A 20115-nucleotide genomic window follows, 5' to 3' on the forward strand; every position below is an offset into this window, starting at 1 on the left:
TTCTCTCTAGTTTTTGTATATTTATTGTAGATTTGTAGTTGCAATGGGATTCATATATGTTGACCTATAACTATATCTACTTGTTTTGAATTGGTAGTTATTTAAGTTCAAGCCCATTTGAGAAGACACAATTTTTACTCCCTTCACCTACATTTTGTGCTTTTTTATCATATTTTACATCTTCATGTTTACCCCTTAACTGTTTCTTGCAGTTATAGGTGGTTTTATAATTTTTTCTTTTAATCTTAGTACCACAACTTTTACTATATATTGGCCTTTACTAGTAGAGGTTTTCTTTTCCTATTATTGTTGTTTAGTGACAAAGTCATGTCCAAAACTTTTGCAACCCCATGGGCTGTAGCCCGCCTGGCTGCTCTTCCCATGGGATTTCCCAGTCGAGAATACTAGAGTGGGTTGCCATTTCTTTCTTCAGGGGATCTTCCTGGAGATTTTCTGGATCCTTCCTGACCCAAGGATTGAACCTGTGTCTCATGCATTGGCAGGCAAATTCTTTACCACTGAGCTACCTGGAAAGCCCAGAGAATGAGTTCAGTTCAGTTCAGTTCAGTTGCTCAGTCGTGTCCGACTCTCTGCAACCCCATGAATCACAGCACGCCAGGCCTCCCTGTCCATCACCAACTCCTGGAGTTCACTCAAACTCATGTCCATCGAGTCGGTGATGCCATCCAGCCAGAGAATGAGTTACTGGGCTAATAATTAATAAAGACCTGTGAGGGCAGGTGAAGAGCAGCTGAGAAGCATAGTCATGGGATAAGAAAAAAGGCAACACTGTTCATTTCTTAATTTTTCCTCTGGATGGGACCTCTGCATAGGAGGTATGAATGAAGTTATAGAGCTGCCTGGCACTCACTGCAATCCCCAGCATACTTGCCAGCTTGTCGAGGGACAGGCTTGCTAATTTGGCAATGTTCTCAATGTGGTTCATCAAAGAGTGACAGTTTTTGGTGTTTATCCCTGGAATTTTAAACAAGAAGTCCTGGGGACCAGAGTTATACCTCTCTATCTCAGAGAGGGTCTCAAAATCAGCAGCCACAAGCATGACCATCACAGCATCCGGTTGTGACTTGTTCTGATTCAACTCCTCAAACAACTTGGGTGGGGGGGGTGGGCGGTGGGGTTTTGCAGAGGATAGGGAGCCAGGGAAGTGAAGCATGAGGAGGGTGAGCTTGAAGCTGATGTACACTGCCAGAGATGTCCTGATGAAAGACACCTTGGGACATGAGAGAGAAAGGCTTAGTGGGAGCCAACTCAATCAAAAGTACCTGCTGCTTGTAGTAGCAGGAGATGTACTGGCTGTAGAGGCAGCAGTTGTTCAAAAAGCCAATCAGATCACTGATGCTCTTGCACTCCTTGCATATTTCCCATGTCAGGATGTAGTCTCCGACCTCCAGGTCACTGGCTTAGTGTCACTGCATTGTCCCATCAAAGATGGGAGTTCATGTCAAAACTCCTGCATATCCACAACAATACTCTGCTGGGTACCATTCTGCTTCTGGCCACCAGATTTGCACAGGTCCGGTGGGAGCATCTGCAAACATACAGCCTCTCATGAGGTTGAGATTTGCTTTTGGTTGCAGCCTTTACTTTTCCACTTACAGAAGACCCTTCAACATATCTTGTAAGGTTGGTTCAGTATTGATGAACTCCTGGTATTTTGTTCTCTGAGAAGTTCTTTATCTTTCCTTCAATTATTAGTGATAACCTGGGTAGAATATCTTAAGGTACAGGTTTTTCTCTTTCAGCACTTTAAATGTATAATTCACTACTTTCAACCTGCAAAGATTCTGCAGAAAAGTCAGCGAGTCTTTTGGGGATTCTCTTGAACATGACCCCATTGTCTTTATCTTGCTGCCTTTAGAATGCTGTCTTTAACTTTTACAATTTTAATTATGATATGTCTTGGTGTGAGTCTGTTTGAGTTCATTTTCTTTGATACTCTCTGTGCATCCTGCACTTGATATCTGTTTCAGCCATCATTTCACCAAATACATTTTCAACCCTCTTCTCTCTTCTTTTCCTGAGACCTCTATTCTCTCTTCTTTTCCTGAGACCTCTATAATGTGAATGTAAGTATGCTTGATGTTGTCCCAGAAGCCCCCATTAAACTGTTCTCTTTTTTGTTCATCATTTTTCTTTTTGCTGCTCTGAAAAGAGCAGACTGAGAGCAACAAGGGAACCAAAGGAACTGTAGAAGATAGTTGTGGGGAAATAGCAATTAGCCAAGATGGTGTCAGTCTGGCCCCACTTCCTCTTGCTTATGCCCCACATCCTATAAACAATGACTTTGCATGGTTATATAACAGCTGAAATTACTTACAGCACTGTACATGCACATCAGGTTATAATCACTTGGCCACGGGCCACTTTTGTTCTATAAACCTATGTAAGCCTCACCTGAGAAGCCCTCCTGCTGCTGCTGCACCAGTCAGGAAAGAAAAAACATGTCTGTAGTTCCTACAGTTCCTTGCATTTTCTTCCAGCTTCCCTGCTATTTTTACTTAAAAAAAAAAAAGGCAATGGGTAGGAGAAATACGCTGTGAAGTGTGTGATACCATCACTCTATGGTGGTCTCAAAATTCTCCAAGAAAGTTGCTCCTCCAAAAACAAGAACTAAATTATAAGTCTAATCCACATGGAAGAAGTATAGTGCTTGGAAGTTATCACTCGCAGCTTAATTAATGAAGAAAAAAACAAAGACAGGGTGGACAAACTGATGGACATGAGTTTGAGTGAACTCCGGGAGTTGGTGATGGACAGGGAGGCCTGGCGTGCTGTGATTCATGGGGTTGCAAAGAGTCGGACACGACTGAGCGACTGAACTGAACTGTACTGAACAAACTGAAATCAATAACACTTCTTAAACTATCAGAAAGTTGAAGTCACAGGGCAAACCACCACCCCAAAACCAGGAGACAGGTGAACACAGAGAATCACAGCTTTCTTAGGAGCAGAAGCTGCAGCTAGAGCCTCGTCAGAACACTTGAAGAAAAACTGACCAGTTACGGGAGACTAAGCCTGTGCTAACTTAAGAGATAAAGACTCCTGGAGGCTCACCCCTAGGGGATTCCTCATAGTTTCATGAGGTTTACTTCTAGCATCCCCACCAGATTCTCATGGTGAAGATCAGGGGGAAAAAAAAAACACCCTTTGGTTCAGCAGTGAGAAGGGAAAATACATCCTTTGATAAGCACAGAGAGTTCTGTTCTCCTTAACAGCCAGCTCTCTAGGAAAACTATCTTTAAGAACCTAACCAACCTGGGGAAGGATCCAAGGAAAGGAAAATCTGAGAAGGTACTTGTAAAGGTGCCCAAGGACAAAAGCTCACTAGAAGACTGAGACTTAATCATAGGACCATAGCATGCTTCCACTCCCCGACCCCTTCCCACCACATCAATAGAGCTGGAGGATTTCAAGGATTACAGCTGAAAAACCAGCAGCCCTCAGTCCCTATTTAGGAAGTCAGCTCTAAGAAAACAAAAAGACAATGGAGGAGACAAACAGGAGCACGAAGGGAAATTTTAACCTCTGACGCCATAGCGACAGCAAACATTCAACATTGCCTAACACCTAGCAAGATCAACATAAAACCTCCACTACTCCCTATTTACCTCAGTTCCTTTCATCTGATACCTTGTGTCTGGTCTTCAACAATAGAATTGATAATAATAAAAATTCAAAAATTATACAAAACCAAAAATAGTGACAAAAATACGTACAATTTTGTGAGATGTAGCTAGTTTCTTTTATTAGGGAAAAAATAAAACTTAAAAAAGTAATAAATTACCAATTTAATCACAGAATAATAGACTATGCAAGGAAAGAATAAAGAAAATGCCTGTAATAAACTGAATCAACTGCATCAAAAGATTGATTAAATTAATAGACTTAGAAGAAATTCTGCATTTGACAGGGTTGTGGTATGACTGATCAAAAATAAACTTAAACCATACTAAGAATGAGAGGAGCACATGATCACAGATGTTGCAAACTGAATTATAAAAGGACGCTCTGTTTCTGATATTGATGTACCAGGTATTTAGACCAACTATCTTACTAAGAACAACCAGAAGCTAGACACTTATTTTAAAATAACATTTATCTGAAGGTATTAAGGTCCTAAAATAGCTGTGAAGAATTTCTAGGCCAAGATCCAGGAATACTTAATCTGTATTTACAGATTTAAAATGGCTGATAACATTGATAGAGTTAACAACTTTCAGCCCAAATGGCTCTTGAAGTTATACCACTTTTGGATAGCTTTTTTTTTGGTATCATTAGGGTGGAATTATGTCAATAAAGTGCTGTAGACAGAAGTTACAGAGAAGTAAAGAGACAGGTAATCTTCCTTCTTAGCCTGTCAATTAATAATACAGAAGTAGATGCTTTTAAAGAGCTTGACAAGTTCACTTCTTTTTCAGGAGTTTTTGACTGGATATTTGAAGGATCTTCAAAAATCTTTACTGCAGAGGTCACTTTCCTGACGTTTAACTTGGTCCCTTAAAAACTGTGCTCTCCTCCAAACTCACTGATGTTACAAAAATGCCCCAATTATATTAGATTTTGTAAGACCCAGACTTGGAGATAGTGGTGGAGGATATCCCACACATTTATAATGAGTCAGGACACAAGCAGCATAAACTTTAACTTTCCAAGAATCCAAGCAATGGAAGAATAGGCAGAAGAACTGTGGAGTGAGAGAATTACTGAAGTTTCTTGAATTTTGCAGAATCTAATTAAGTAACAGGAAGCATTTTGGAAGAACAGTGGATGAATCAGGGGAAAGAAGGTTATTACAGATTTGAATAATGGAATTATGATAATGAAGAGGTGGAGAAGGAAACGTCAACCAACTCAGTATTCTTGCCTGGGAAATCCCATGGACAGAGCGGCCTGGTGGGCTACATGGGGTCACAAAAGAGTTGGACATGACTTAGCAACTAAACAGCAACAACAGTGAAAAGGTAGAGGATGAAGGTTAGAATGTTGAAAGAAAGTGAAAGTGAAAGTCCCTCAGTCCTGTCTGACTCTTTGTACCGCCATGGACTATAAAGTCCATGGAATTCTCCAAGCCAGAACACTGGAGTGGGTAGCCTTTCCCTTCTCCAGGGGATCTTCCCAACCCAGGGATTGAACCCAGGTCTCCTGCATTGCAGGCGGATTCTTTACCAGCTGAGCCACAAGGGAAGCCTGGTTAGAATGTTATCACATAGTTAAAAGCTCCATCAGGGAGAGCTTTTAACTACCTGTTTACCACCCTGTCAGCAGCACTTAATAAAGTATTCATATAGGTAGTCAACCAATAGTCATTGTGTTAAACACAGTATAATATGAAAAAACTGAATTGGGAGCACATGAACCTAAGTCATCAGAAATTCTAACTAGAAAATTGATTCAAAATAAAAATGGAAAATAAGTGGTCAAAAGTTAAAGCGTTCCCAGATTTGAAGCTGAGGACACAGGGGTAATGATACTTCCAGGCCCTTAAATATCAACTCATCTAGCAAATGGTACAGAAATTTCCAGGGAAAATCTGAGACTATTCTAGATCTTCCAGGCCACTTCCCATGGACATAGCCTCACAAGAGAGCCTTGGAATGGACTGGTATGGTGGTACCCCCAGGGATCCAGTTAAAATGGTAAGACTTCAAGATAAGATAGTTGGCCTTATTATACTTGGCTCCCAACAGTAACCAGGCCGAAGCTCATGCCTACCTCTGTGTGTTCGTGTATATGTTTGTATATGTATGTGTGTGTGTGTATCTATGTGTATATGTATGTGTGTATATGCATGTGTGTGTGTGTGTGTGTGTCCAAGGAGCCCATACTCCCACCTTATAAACAAGAAGCTGGTTTGCAGCAGAACTCACTAGATCCTCACTCTGTGCATGTGGATCCCTCCTCTGGGCCTGATCAGCAGAGCCAATGTCATCACCAGGGTGTGCTGAAGTCAAGGGAGAAGGTCCGTAAATCTCCTCACTTCTTCAGTGAAACCTGACCCTGACTCTGTTTATTCATCAAAGACAAATGGCTCTGACTCCCTCAGTGACCACCTGTGTCTAGATCACACCAAGATTCTGCACACAGCGACCATGGGGGAGATGTCACAGATCTTGACTGTTAACCTCCACCCTGATCCATGTGTCTCCTCTTTAGATGTCTTAACTCTGCTTCTACTTTTCCATCACTCTGCAGCTAGACTGTTATCTGGATCTCTCCTTCAAGTTTCTATCAGGCTCTCAGAAACTGTCCACCGCCCCTCTTTGCTCTGCTGAGGGGCAAATGGCTTGGATATGTTAGATGGGGTCAGTCTGATTGGCAAAGGCCTGACTCCATTGTTGCAGAGAGGGATATAATCCAGAAGGTCAATCTCTCATGCCCTAGAGAGGGCAGACTCCAAGTACCTGGCTATCTAGTTCTGATTCCATATCATCATGTAAACATGCCCAACCTGCCTAGTTAGCCTCTCACTCTCTTTTCCATGTTTGGCTTTTTTTATTGTGTGTGTGGTTGTGCAACATACTCCCTGTGTAGGGTGGGGTTGGTTCTTAGTGTCTGTGTATGCTGATGTGCTTCTCTGTATTCCTCCCTGAAAAGCCTGGGCATTCATCACATTTGAACATATAAATCATCTTATCACATGTTCACACTCTTTTCCTATCTCCAATTTAGTCTCTCTAATTCTCTCTTTGGCTTTAACACTTTTCTTTATTATTTGTTTGGTGAGGGTGGGATCTCCTCTGTCTTTAAGATTACTTTTACTTATGCATTTATGTCTCTCAACCTTACTCTTTATGTTTATGCATGTTAGTATTTTCTATTTATCTGTCATTTTTCTGTCTTATTCCCTGGAGAGAGAGAGGCTTAGAAGTGACTCAAGGATGATCTTCTTTTAGAGATTGTAATACAGAGTCACGGTCCATATTTTTGCAGTACTTCTGGGAGCCAGATGAATAGAAGTAGGACTTAAATATATCAGGGGGAAAAAACTGAGTTAGATGAAGAGGCCCTCCTAATAGGGAAGAACCATTAGGATGGATCATAAAGCGTGGATGAGATCCTCTCCTCTCGCCAGGTTTCTGCAGGGCCAGTTTGGCTACCTCTTGGGACGCTAGCCAAGTGTTTACAGTATTCCTTTTACATGTGAAGTGAAATCACAGGGACAGGGAGAGAAAACAGAGCTCACTACTAATGTTTATTTATTTGTTCAATCTATGCTGGCCGCTAATTATATATTATTAGTTAATTTTCATTTTGTAGGAGAAAAATACTTGAGACTCAACTAGCCAACTCCACACAATAGTAAGTGACACTGCTAAGGCTGAATTTCAGGTATGCCTACCTTCAAAGTCTCTGTACTTTGCCACCTGACTTACTGTTTCCCTCTAAAGTGATGAGGCCAGGTTCCAGGCATGAATTTTTATTCTTGAAATATATAACTGTCTACCTCTTAAGATCATTTATTTCTTATCCAGGAATCTCCCTGGGTTTCAGCCTTTTTCTTTTATCCTATTGGCACACATGTCTGTTCTCTGTCACTGTTTCTCTCTCTCTCTCTCATTCCCCTCACTTTTTCTCTTTATTCTTTTTTCTAAGATTTTAGAGTCATTGAAATTTTTTCATGCATTTTAAATTGCAAAATAGCTCAGGTTAACCAATGCTACGGAATAGCTGAAGTTATCCAATCCATTGATGTTCAATAATTCTCCTTGATTACTAAGTTCTCCTCTCAGTTTCATATTCATTAACCTTTGGACATATACAAAGAACTTGAATATTCAGAGCAAGATCATTATGGATGTTTTTGCATATCATTTCCTGCCTTGTTTCCTTGGTTACCTAGTTGTTTTACTCTTCAAGTCTCTATATTGAAAATAACTGTGAGAAGGGAGAGAAGAAAGAAGTCTAGTCTCCATTATGGCTCCTAACAGAATAGTAAATTCACTTTAGGACTCAGCTGGAGGATGAATAGGGATGATGGAGATCAAGTCTGAAGAGATGGAAGGAGGTACAATATGGAGTTAAAAACCTCAACTATAAAAGGAAATTGAGGTTATTTTCAGCATTTCCATTATTTATGGTGTCTCCCACTAGTGCTGATCAACAGAAAGGGTCTTCTGGGAGAGCGGGTGACTTACATTTACCTTTTGGATGTTGCAGGGATCTAAGTCATCACAAGCATCTGAAATGCCCAGCCACGGCATATTTATAACATCGATCCAGGCCAGGCCATCATCAAAGGATTCAGGTACTTCAAAGTTCCTGTTTCAGAAAGATATGGATAAATTGAAGCGAATTCAGTAACAAGGAGGAGGATGAAGCAAAAAAGAAAGCAGAAGACTGAGAGCGACAAGAGAATTTAGAACATTTCTACAATTTATACAAATGGATGAATCTCTGTTGCAAGCCAATTACTGGCAATGCCCTATGAAGAGCAAAATGTCCATCTTCTAAGAAAAGGGAAATGGGAAGAAACTTAAAATAGAAAAGAGGGGGGAAAACAGGTAGGCCTATAGAAACACTTCTGAAGTATTTTCTAATACATTGGCATGACTGCTAAGTTGTAACTGAGATGGCAGCAGAGGCCTCCAGGGACTCACACTAATGATTAATTGTCCTTCTGTAAAAGCCATCTATCTACATGTGTCCTCAAAATACCTTTACAGCCATGGATCCATATGCTTTTGTCTACATGACTTTGTTAGGTAATACATGGCAACATTTTATTTCCTATGGTCTGCCAATTTTATTTCTAATTTCCTCAAAGTTCATGTAGATGTGTTAGTGAAAATCATGGAGTTCAAGAATTACATCTCACATGTTAAAATCTTTTAAAATACCATAATTCCAAGGCATTCTGAATAATATGTGAAACCAGCAAGAAAAACAATTATTCTTTTCTGACCATTTAAGGATCTGGGGAGAAGTCAATGGCACCCCACTCCAGTACTCTTGCCTGGAAAATCCCATGGATGGAGGAACCTGGTGGGCTGCAATCCATGGGGTTGCTAAGAGTCGGACACTACTGAGTGACTTCACTTTCCCTTTTCACTTTCACACATTGGAGAAGGAAATGGCAACCCACTCCAGTGTTCTTCCCTGGAGAATCCCAGGGACTGGGGAACCTGGTGGGCTGCCGTCTATGGGGTCACACAGAGTCGGACACAACTGAAGAGACTTGGCAGCAGCAGCAGCAAAGGCCTGGCCCTTACCAAATCACAGGGGCAGTGCAATAGGATGAAGGGTCAGAGAGGCCTGCAGTACAGGGGCTCTGCTCTCACAAGGTTTTTCCAGTTTCTCTCCTTTTTGCTCCCAGAGTACAGACCCACTATAATTTCCTCTCCTTCTGACAGCCCTGCTATGAGATACCACCCAACTGGGTACAACTATTTGGTTCTCTCCCTATACAGATGGGCAGTAAAATCTTCCAAACAACCCAACAATTGCTTCTGATCTTTAGTTGTGGATGAAGGGGAAAGTGAAGTCGCTCAGTCGTGTCCGACCCTTAGCGACCCCACGGACTGCAGCCTACCAGGCTCCTCCATCCATGGGATTTTCTAGGCAATAGTACTGGAGTGGCTTGCCATTGCCTTCTCCGTTATGAAGCTAGAGAGCACTTATAATCATGTAAACAGATATGTATAAATAAGGATGGTCATGGTTTTACAAAAATGGAATCATTCTGCTGTTTGCATTTGTCATTTAACAACACTCAGGGGAAAGTATTACTCTAGGTCAAAGAATATAGTAAGTAAAGCACTAGTCACTCAGTTGCGTCCAACACTTGGCAACACTACAGACTATAGCCCACCAGGCTCCTCTGTCCATGGAATTCTCCAGGCAAGAATACTGGAGTGGGTTGCCATTTCCTTCTCTGGGAAATCTTCCCAATGAATATAGTACTAATTCAATTTTATTTTTACTGACTACATAATATTCCAAAATGTGATTATTGCCAAATTTATTTAGCCACCCCTAGAGATGAACATTTGTATTGTTTTCAAGTTTTATTTTTCCCATTACAAACAGCACCAAAATAAGCCTCACTGTGTACATGACCTTACCTTACCTAAATGCAATGCTTATATTTTCATAGACTGTACTCCCAGAAGTAGGTTGAATGAAACATATATTTAAAAATTTTAATGTACGTTGCTAGGTTGCTTCTCTAAAAGATGATTAACATTTCATATATCTAATACAAATAACAGTACCATGTTGCCAAATCCTAACCAGCAATAAAGGTGTTAATTTACATTCCTTCATTACAAGTGAATGATAATTTTAAAATATTTGTTGGCTACGTATATTTGCTCTTTTTGGAAGAGCCTACTCATATTGTTCCCCCACTTATCAACTGAAATGTTTTACCTCCTTGTCAATGTGTGAAAGTACTTTGTATACTCTTACATGTACATGAGGTGGGTTGAAGTCCAGGTTATATACCCTTCCACTGGGATGGTGAATCCAACGTCGGCTGAGACGATCTTTGAGCGTTTCAAATGGAATGTTCAAAGTGATCACTAGATCCAGGTCACATATTCTGTCCAAGGCTTCAGCCTGAACTAATGTTCGAGGAAAACCATCAAGTAGCCAGTGCTCGCCGCGCCTGTTCTCCAACTCCAGAAGCATGAGGCGTGTGATCACATGATCGGGAACCAAAAGGCCTTTCTCTATGTATTGCTTTGCCATATCACCAACTTCCGTGTTGGCCTTGATGTTCTCCCGCAAGAAGTGGCCGCTGGAGAGATGCTGAAGGCCAAAGTTCTGGGCTATCCGCTGGCACACGGTGCCCTTGCCCGAGCCCGGCGGCCCAAGGATGACCGCACGCAGGAGTTTGGAAGCCATTGCCTCGGCGACGAGGGGGAGGCCGAACTGACAACCGGGACAGCGGCCTCGGAGAAGCCCCGGGAACTTTGTTTCTTCTGCCCTTGCCTCTGACACCCTGGGCTCGCGCGGGGATTCGCCGCCGCCCCTGCCAGGGAAAGAGAGACTTTGAGACAACCCCTCCTCTCCGCCCCGCGCCTGGGGGTCTCACTAATATTCACTATAGATCTCAGTTGCCCTTCTTTCTTAAGAGGGCTGATTCAGGGCTCATCCCTCATGGATTTCTGACTTGTCATCATGTCTTATTTTTGAATGATAAATGACCCTATTTTTCTTTTTTAAGTCTGATTTCTAATTTATGTTAGTTTTACTATTTAGTAAAAAGGTATATGTTCTCTCATTCTTAGTTAACAAAGAGAAATTGATTGGCCACTTTAGGGTGAACTACACATTCTCTGAGCTAGAATCAGGAGGGTAGATGCCTTTGCCTTCTTCCTGAAGGCTGCCTTTCATCTAATCTTATGTGATTAGGAGAATTTTCAGAGATGGAAGAGGGAATACAAGTCTTGTAAATCTTAAGGGCTGGCTTTTAGTTCTCAGCCTTGAAATGCAAGGGAAATTTTCACTCAATCCTCAAATAAACCCCAATGAGTTCACATTTTTTATTGTATATAATTGATTTCAAAATTATTATGTATTGGCCATTATGGAATTTGCTACCTCCACCCTATTCATACATTGTCAAATTTGGAGCAGAAATTTTTATCTTCCCTAATAAAGATTGAACAGAAAGTGTTTTTCATCTATCTGTCCTTTATATAACAATAATGACATATCCCCTAATAATTCAGTTTACTATAAGAACATCTTTTTATGGCTACTTTCTGCCTTCTCAAAATTTAGGTATAATTTCAACTTTGTACATAATCTGAAATATTTGGGGCTTAACTTAGGTTCTCACTTAATGACCATTTTTTCTTTTACAAAGATGCCTTTTTCCAAGAACATTTTTTAATATGTCAGTCATTAGCAAATATTTTTCTTACATCTGATATTTTTTTCTTCTTGTGCAGATTTTTCCCAAGTATTTTATTATTTCATTACTCTTCAGAGTCCCCAGTATTTTATCGAAGCCCTATTAGAGCTCTTAATCACCTCATATTATATAATATTTAACTTGAAAATATTACTGCCATCAACTATACTGTATACTCTACCAGAATTTAATGAAAGTGAAAAGCGAAAGTGTTAGTCACTCAGTCATGTCCTACTTTTTGTGACCCCATGGACTGTAGCTTGCCAGGCTCTTCTGTGCATGGAATTCTCCAGGCAAGAATACTGGAGTGGGTAGCCATAGAGTACATAGCCATCCCTTCTCCAGATGATCTTCCTAACCCAGGAATCAAACCTGGGTCTCCTGCATTGTGGGCAGATTCTTTACCATTTGAGCCACCAGGGAAGCCCAAAGTCATATCACTGCTTAAGTGTCCTTGTGGGACAGGAAGTTCCTTTAGCTACCATTTCTGGTTTTCCTAACCTTGAAAGAAATTGAAAACCACTCCCCGCCATAGCAATATTCCCCAGGATGGACCTACTTAAGTGCCTTGAAGATCCATTTTAGTGTTGTTGTTGTTGTTTCACCACTTCCTCCCGATTCCACTCCAAAAAAAAAAAAAATTAGTATTTTCTCTGGGTAAGATCTGGTTACTCATATGGCGAGAGGCACTGCCTCCCTGGTGATTCAGAATGTCATTTTCTGAACCTATGTCATTAATAAGCTATTTAGTTACTTATTGCACTCTCCTCCCCATCCCAACTCAGTTGCCTGTGTTCTTAGGTCAGTTTATTCTCTTTTATTTGTGATGGAAATACTGGAGTATAGGTCTGGAGAAAATCAACAAGGAGGCTTCTCAGGTAGTATTACTATTTTAGGCCTGAGGCTACTGAGTGACTTGGGAAAACAAATAAAAGCTTAACATGTGGTCCACCTCAAACATGAGAGCTAGGGTATCTCCCACACAAGGGTTGGGAGCCAAAGCCCCAGCTAGTAATAAACTACTTGCCTTGAATTCTTTGAGATATCGTGGGGATATCTATAGTCTATCTCCAAAGTTCATTGGCACTGGAACTGGGTGCTCAACCATCACTCAATCACTCTCCATAGGAGATACTTATTAAAATTTTATATTGGGGTATAGCCGATTAACAATGTTATGATAGTTTCAGGTGAGCAGTGAAGGGACTCAGCGACACGTATACATGTATCCATTCTCTCCCAAATTCCCTTCCCATCCAGGCTGTCACGTAACATTGAGCAGAGTCCCATGTGCTATACAGTGTGTCCTTGTTGGTTACCCATTTTAAAGAAAGCAGTGTGTACATGTCAATCCCAAACTACCTAACTGTCCTTCCCCCTCATCCTTTCCCCCAGCAACCATAAGTTCATCATAGGAGGCACTTTTGAGGAAACAAACAATTCTGTGAGAATTGAGAGAGTACTTTCATGTTCAGTTTAAAGAAGAGAAGCCTATGGGAATTTAATGACTTCAAATCTCTAAATCACAAGTTTTTTCAACTGTTGTGAGTTTCAGCTACCTTTTAGAAGTTGACTGAACTATGAACTTGCCAAGAAAAAAGGCTCTTACACACACAACTTTTCCTACAACATTTCAGACACTACAAAACATACCTATCTAGCAGTCCATGAACCCTAAGATAAATGTATCTACCATAAAGATTTTTCACCTGTAAAAATGATGCATTTTTGCTTTGAGGTCACGAAATGTTGTATTTAATCCAAAAAGTATTAAATTATAGTATACAAAAGAGGAACCATATTTCAAGCTGTGTGGGATTTAAACTTGCTAGAGGCACATTTTCTTTAAAGGAGCCTGAGTCTGAAGTTCTTTCTAAGAGAAGAGTTTACATGATAAATAAGACTGGTGAGTCCCTCTTTACAACTTAAGTGAGCCAACCTCATCCCTAAAAGAAACATACTCCACAGAATAAATAAGCATGCTAGGAAGGCCACAGTTACATTGTGGCTAAATGTTGAATTATTCACAAGTGTCCTAGTCCTCTTCAGGAGATATGACAGGAGTCAGAGTCTTCCTTTACAATGAGACATTTTCCCCTCAGTCTAGTCTACAGTAACACACTTTGTTCAGTGTGCTCCTGTGGTCACGGAATGTAGACTTAACTCACCAGCACTGTTTTTTGAGAATTCAGTATATGTGTATCAGCAGACTTCTCTCTCAGGATCTGCCAAACACCATTATGGCTCAGTATCTTTCGTTTTGGCCAAAGCTTTATCATACTTCTTTGTTTTTAATTTTATTTCTATACATGTGATAATATTACAGTAATAATCTATTGGGACTTGAGGAGGTCCAGGAGATAACACTACTCTTTCCCATCATTTCTGAATCAACTGAGAAATGAGTCTGCAAATGGAGGATAAAATCCCAGTTTTCTTTATAACAAAGTAGAAATTTTACCAATTGGAATTCCTCTGGTGATGGACAGGGAGACCTGGCGTGCTGTGATTCATGGGGTCGCAAAGAGTCGGACACAACTGAGCGACTGAACTGAACTGAACTGAATTGAACTGAATGCAGAAGCACAGAGTTAGACTTTTTCCCTTATAAATGGCAGCACAGTACACTGTCAGAGCCTCCCCAAACAAGGGTAAGCCTTCTCTGAGAAAAGCCACTCATTCCCAAGGGGAGAGGAAAGAGACAGACACACGTGCTCAACTTTCCTTCTAAAATCACAAATCAAGTAAGCTACTCAGGAGGTAGTGTGAATGAAGGCGAAGGGAAGGGTCAGGAGTGTGGTGCTACTTCAGTTCCGTTCCTGTGGAAGGAAACATCAGGAACATGGAGGCAGTTATTCCCCACCCTACACACCCCTAACAGTATCTAACACTGTGTTCTCTTGCCTCATTAAGTCTTTGGTTAACAGAGGTGTGGTATATCAAGACAGTCCCATTTCTACTTTGATGTGGCTGCTCCGCCAATGCAAATCATTGCTCTGCTGAAAGGCTCTTGGAGTTTTGCTTGCAGACAGTTCTAAAATGGATCAAAGCTGTGAGTTAACAAAATCAAATCTGAGGTCAAACTAGACCACAACTGATAATTCACTTTCTACTCTTTTCTCCTTAACAAACTGTTTTAGCTGCAGTGTCCAAAATGACAGAGGTTCTTCAATGAGATTAAATTGTATTCTTAAAATATAATAATAAATTGGAGAGTCAAATGATATATGTGAACGACTTTATAAAAATATTGTTAATTTAAAAGAAATTACAGAGTCCTTGGAAGGAAAGTTATGACCAACCTAGACAGCATATTAAAAAGCAGAGACATTACTTTGCCAAACAAGGTCCATCTAGTCAAGGCTATGGTTTTTCCAGTGGTCATGTGTGAATGTGAGAGTTGGACTGTGAAGAAAGCTGATCGCTGAAGAATTGATGCTTTTGAACTGTGGTGCTGGAGAAGACTCTTGCGAGTCCCTTGGACTGCAAGGAGATCCAACCAGTCCATTCTAAAGGAGATCAGCCCTGGGTGTTCATTGGAAGGACTGATGCCAAAGCTGAAACTCCAATACTTTGGCCACCTCATGCGAAGAGTTGACTCACTCGAAAAAACTCTGATGCTGGGAGGGATTGGGGGCGGGAGGAGAAGGGGACGACAGAGAATGAGATGGCTGGATGGCACACCGAATCAATGGACATGAATTTGAGTGAACTCCGGGAGTTGGTGATAGACAGGGAGGCCTGGCGTGCTGTGATTCATGGGATCGCAAAGAGTCGGACACGACTGAGCAACTGAACTGAACTGAACTGACAGACTCTGGGTGCTTTAAATAAGAAACCCAAGGAGTCATGAGTAGTTATTTATTTTATCTCTAAGCACTTGGCAGAAGAAAATCCCGTGACTAACAAATGTCATAAGTATATAGACCTTTCAGAAAACAGAGAGATATCAACTTAAATAACACCATGGCCATAATTAAGACCACCAATAAAAATTACATTTTAGGGGTTTGAAATTAGCTTTATAGCACATAGCCACAATTTCTAATGCCAAATCTTAGAGGAATCTTTGTCAGAAATAATATTTGCAAGGACATGTTTTATACTACAGAATAATGTTATCTTATCTGAAGCTCTAGGAGAATGACTGTTTTCTTATTTTCTTGCTGATATTTCTTCAGCTAACAGATAAGACAGCATTGTGATTTTCAAGTCATGGTGCTAAAATTCAATTAGTTAGCACCGAGACAGAATTTAAAATCCTGAAGAAGGTAAAAATATACTCTATAACAAAGGTGGAGGCAAAATAAGGTTATTAACAAATGGAATATGTGACATGTAATATTGAATACCTATTCTATAAAGCACAGTACACACAACTTAATATTATTATTTAATATTTAAGTAAACATTCATCAGCCATGGTATAGATGACAGAGAACTAACAAGGTCATCACACAAAACTTCTCTTCCAGAGTGTCTCACCAGGTCAGACCATCCTCCCTGGACAAGTTCTTCAAATACCATCAGTTTCTCTGTTATTTGCCGCAGTGATTCAGAGACAAACATCATTACCAGTCAAGCAACAGAATGAGGTAGGATGTGATTTTCAAGATATTGTCCCATTTACTTACACAAATGTTTAACTGGTTAACCCCTGATGGTAGTTAACAAGGTACTAGGTATCACAGAATATTCTCTCTAACAAACAAGCCACAAATAAACATTTGTGCTCCTGTAGATCAGAGTAATTCCATAAAGTGAACTTCAGTTTCTTCTTAGTCATGTCCACCTGTCTGAAATGTAGTTCACTTACTTCTCCTGCCCAGACTCTGACCTCAGCTTCAACAAGTCCACGGGGGCCCAGGATTCAAAGTCACTCTTGGATTAAATAGTTCACTCTGCCCCTCCGTGACATTTCTGGGCCCTCAATATGAAAATTTCTAGGTTCAAGTTCTAGGGGATCATTCCAAAACAGATATAATGGAAATGGCCTACTCCCCAAACACTGCCTATACCTATCAAGAAACACCTACAGGGAATGCAAAGCTAAAAAAATTGGCAGTAACGGCATATATATCTTCTAAAATTAAGATAGGCAACATGAGAGATTTAAAGACATGGAAAGCAGAGGGGAATTCAACCAGATGCAGCTCAGTGACAGATACCCACCACCAGAGATGAGAAAGGAAGAAGGAAAAGAAAAGAGAGAGAAGTAGAAATAAGTGGGAAAACTGGGTGAAAGGAAAACAGAGGGGGGAAATTGAGAGTGTATAGAAAAGGAAGTGGAAGAAGAGAAAACGAAGAGCTAAACATTAAGAAGGAATACAGTGTCTATAAGCATCTGAAAATAGAAGGGATCTGATATAGCATCTGATATATCCTAACTCCAAAACACGATTAAAAAGTAGGAGAGATTTAATACGAACATAATGACTTCCTAAACATTACAGTGAGAATTGAACATGCAAATTCTGAATGCTTGTTCTCTGATGATAGAAAAAGAAAAAGATTTACTGCTATTAGTAAAGGGACAGATTGAAGGTCTGAAGGTCTATTCAGAAATATTAGTTCTAATATTAGAACTAATCTAATATTAGTTCTAATATTCTAATATTAGAAATAATAATTCTGCCCTACTCGGAACTCCCCTGTTCTCACAGGATGATGGATCCTTTCCACCCAATTATGTATAGCGCTAAATTCCTACCTAAGAAGGAAAACTGATAGGTAGCATGCAAGAGCTCACAAGCAGGCCCATCTTCAGCATGCACGACGTGGGTCGTTAATGCTGCAGCAGCAAAGACCGGGAGCCTGAGACCAGAAAGAAGTAGGATGACTGGGACGAGCTGAGCATGATGTTTCAAATTATGCTAATCATTTTCACCTAAGAGATAATCCTGAGGGTTAGCATGTTTTTATTTTCTCTAAAGGGGCTTCCCTGGTGGCTCAGATGGTAAAGAATCTGCCTGCAATGCCCAAGACCCTGATGCCGGGAAAGATTGAGGACAGGAGATGAAGGGGGCAACAGAGGGTGAAATGGTTGGATGATATCACCAACTCAGCAGACATGAGTTTGAGCAAACTCTGGGAGATAGTGAAGGACAGGGAAGCTTGGTGTGCTGCAGTCCATGGGGTTGCAAAGAGTCGGACACCACTTGGCAACTGAACAACAACAATTTTCTCTAAAAATTCAACCCATTCATTGATTTAAATAGGTGGCTCAGTTGGTAAATTATCTGCCTGCAATGCAGGAGACCCGGCTTCTATTCCTGGGTCAGGAAGATCCCCTTGAGGAGGAAATGGCAACCCACTCCAGTATTCTTGCCTGGAGAATACCATGGACAGAGGAGCCTGACAGGCTATAGTCCACAGGATTGCAAGAGTCAGACACAACTAAACTGCCACCACCATACTTGAGCTGTTTTTTTGTTTTTTTTTAGAAAAATACATCTTCAAGTGTCTGTCAAGTGCATCCTGGATATAATCTTCTATGAACTAACATCTCTTCCTCTTAAATACTCCACTCCTCTGTTTGGCATGGGTTCTGGAAATCTGTCTTGTTTTTTCACCTCTGAATGCATTTTGACTAAAGGCTGATCCTTCAACACGGAGGATCCTGGAGCAGATACTTTACTTGACTTCAATCTGATTAAACTAGAATAAAATATAGCCGCCACTTCCTTATTTTTAATGTTGTGATTCCATTGATGCAGCCTATGGTGACCATGGTACTCTCACTGCCCCATACAATGCCAATTACATTATATTTACTTAACTTACAAAACATTTATCACCCCTCACCGATCTTGTGCTATTATAGCTGTGTTTCTGGGATCAAATGAGTACCTTGCATTATTCTACAGCTGTCTCTCTTGTGCTTTTCCTGTCCTTTGTCCTCAAGTGGATCCAAGCCAGCGGACCTAAGGAATGACAGCACTGTGACAGAGTTTATCCTCGTGGGCTTTGAGCAGAGCACCCCTTCCACTCGGGCATTGCTCTTTGCCCTCTTCCTGGCCCTCTACAGCCTTGCCATGGCCATGAATGGCTTCATCGTCTTCATCACCTGGACAGACCCCAGGCTCAACAGACCCATGTACTTCTTCCTTCGCCACCTGTCCTTCCTGGATGTCTGCTTCATCAGCACCACCATCCCACAGATGCTGATCCACCTGATAGTGAAGAACCATATTGTCTCCTTTGTCTCTTGCATGACCCAGATGTATCTGGTTTTTGGTGTGGGTGTGGCTGAGTGCATCCTCTTGGCTTTCATGGCCTATGACCATTATGCTGCCATCTGCCACCCACTGAGCTATGCTCAGATCATGAGCCACCAGGTCTGTGTGAGACTGGTGAGTACAGCCTGGTTCTTTGGGCTGATCAATGGCATCCTGCTTGACTACATGACATTTCGTGGTCCCTTCTGCAGAGACAACCACATAGAAAACTTCTTCTGTGAGGCCCCCATAGTGATCACCCTCTCCTGTGGAGACCCCCAGTTTAGTCTGAGAGTCATCTTTGCCGATGCCATTTGGTGCTGCTCAGCCCCATGGTGCTCATTGTCATCTCCTATGCCCGCATCCTGGCCTCCATCCTGGGCAGGAGCTCCTCCTCTGGTCGGGGGAAGACCTTCTCTACCTGTGCCTCCCATCTGACCGTGGTCATCTTTTTCTACACCTCGGCCATGTTCTCTTACATGAACCCCTGCAGCACACACGGTCCTGACAAAGACAAACCTTTCTCCCTCCTCTACACCATCATCACCCCCCATGTGCAACCCCATCATCTACAGTTTCCGAAACAAAGAAATGAAGGGGGCGATGGCGAGGGCCCTTGGGAGAAGCAGCCTTTCCCAGGCAGAGTCTGTCTAGTGGGCAGATGCCTGGAGGGGCAGCTTCCTCCTCCAGCCCTGAGACTTGGGTAACTCACCAGTGCTGAGAGGCTCCAGAAAAAGAGCATTCATAGGTTCCTTTGCACCACCATCAGGCCTGGAAGTTCCTATTAAAGTCTAATGCTCATCTGTCTGATGTACCTTTAAGCACTGTGTTCTCTTGGACCTTCTTCAGGAGACTTGGAGACCTTCCTGCTGAGTAATTTTCTTCTAAGTTTTCACAACAGGATCTATAATCACATAAGTACCCTTAGTTCTATTTAATTTTCTTTGCATATCACTTTTATATGCTCTTCCCAGCCTGAGTTCTGCCTAGACATTTAGGAGTAAACTTTTTCTTTCA

General features: G+C 41.3%; 1 protein-coding gene and 1 pseudogene across 1 annotated transcript; one reads left to right on the forward strand and one right to left on the reverse strand.

Moving 5' to 3' along the window:
- Window positions 1-793: 793 nt before the first annotated feature.
- Window positions 794-16450, reverse strand: LOC129537198 (uncharacterized). Its single transcript, XM_055396636.2, has 3 exons — window positions 16367-16450; window positions 10429-11043; window positions 794-1231 (listed from the first exon to the last, which is right to left on the reverse strand). The coding sequence occupies exons 1-3, from the start codon at window positions 16448-16450 to the stop codon at window positions 794-796; spliced, it is 1137 nt and encodes a 378-aa protein (XP_055252611.2).
- Window positions 16451-18795: 2345 nt separating this feature from the next.
- Window positions 18796-19752, forward strand: LOC129536004 (olfactory receptor 10AD1-like; annotated as a pseudogene).
- Window positions 19753-20115: the final 363 nt, after the last annotated feature.

The sequence above is a fragment of the Moschus berezovskii genome, chromosome 6 (assembly GCF_049115385.1).
Source record: "Moschus berezovskii isolate FMDL1 chromosome 6, NW_MosBer_1.0, whole genome shotgun sequence".
NCBI classification, from domain to species: domain Eukaryota; kingdom Metazoa; phylum Chordata; class Mammalia; order Artiodactyla; family Moschidae; genus Moschus; species Moschus berezovskii.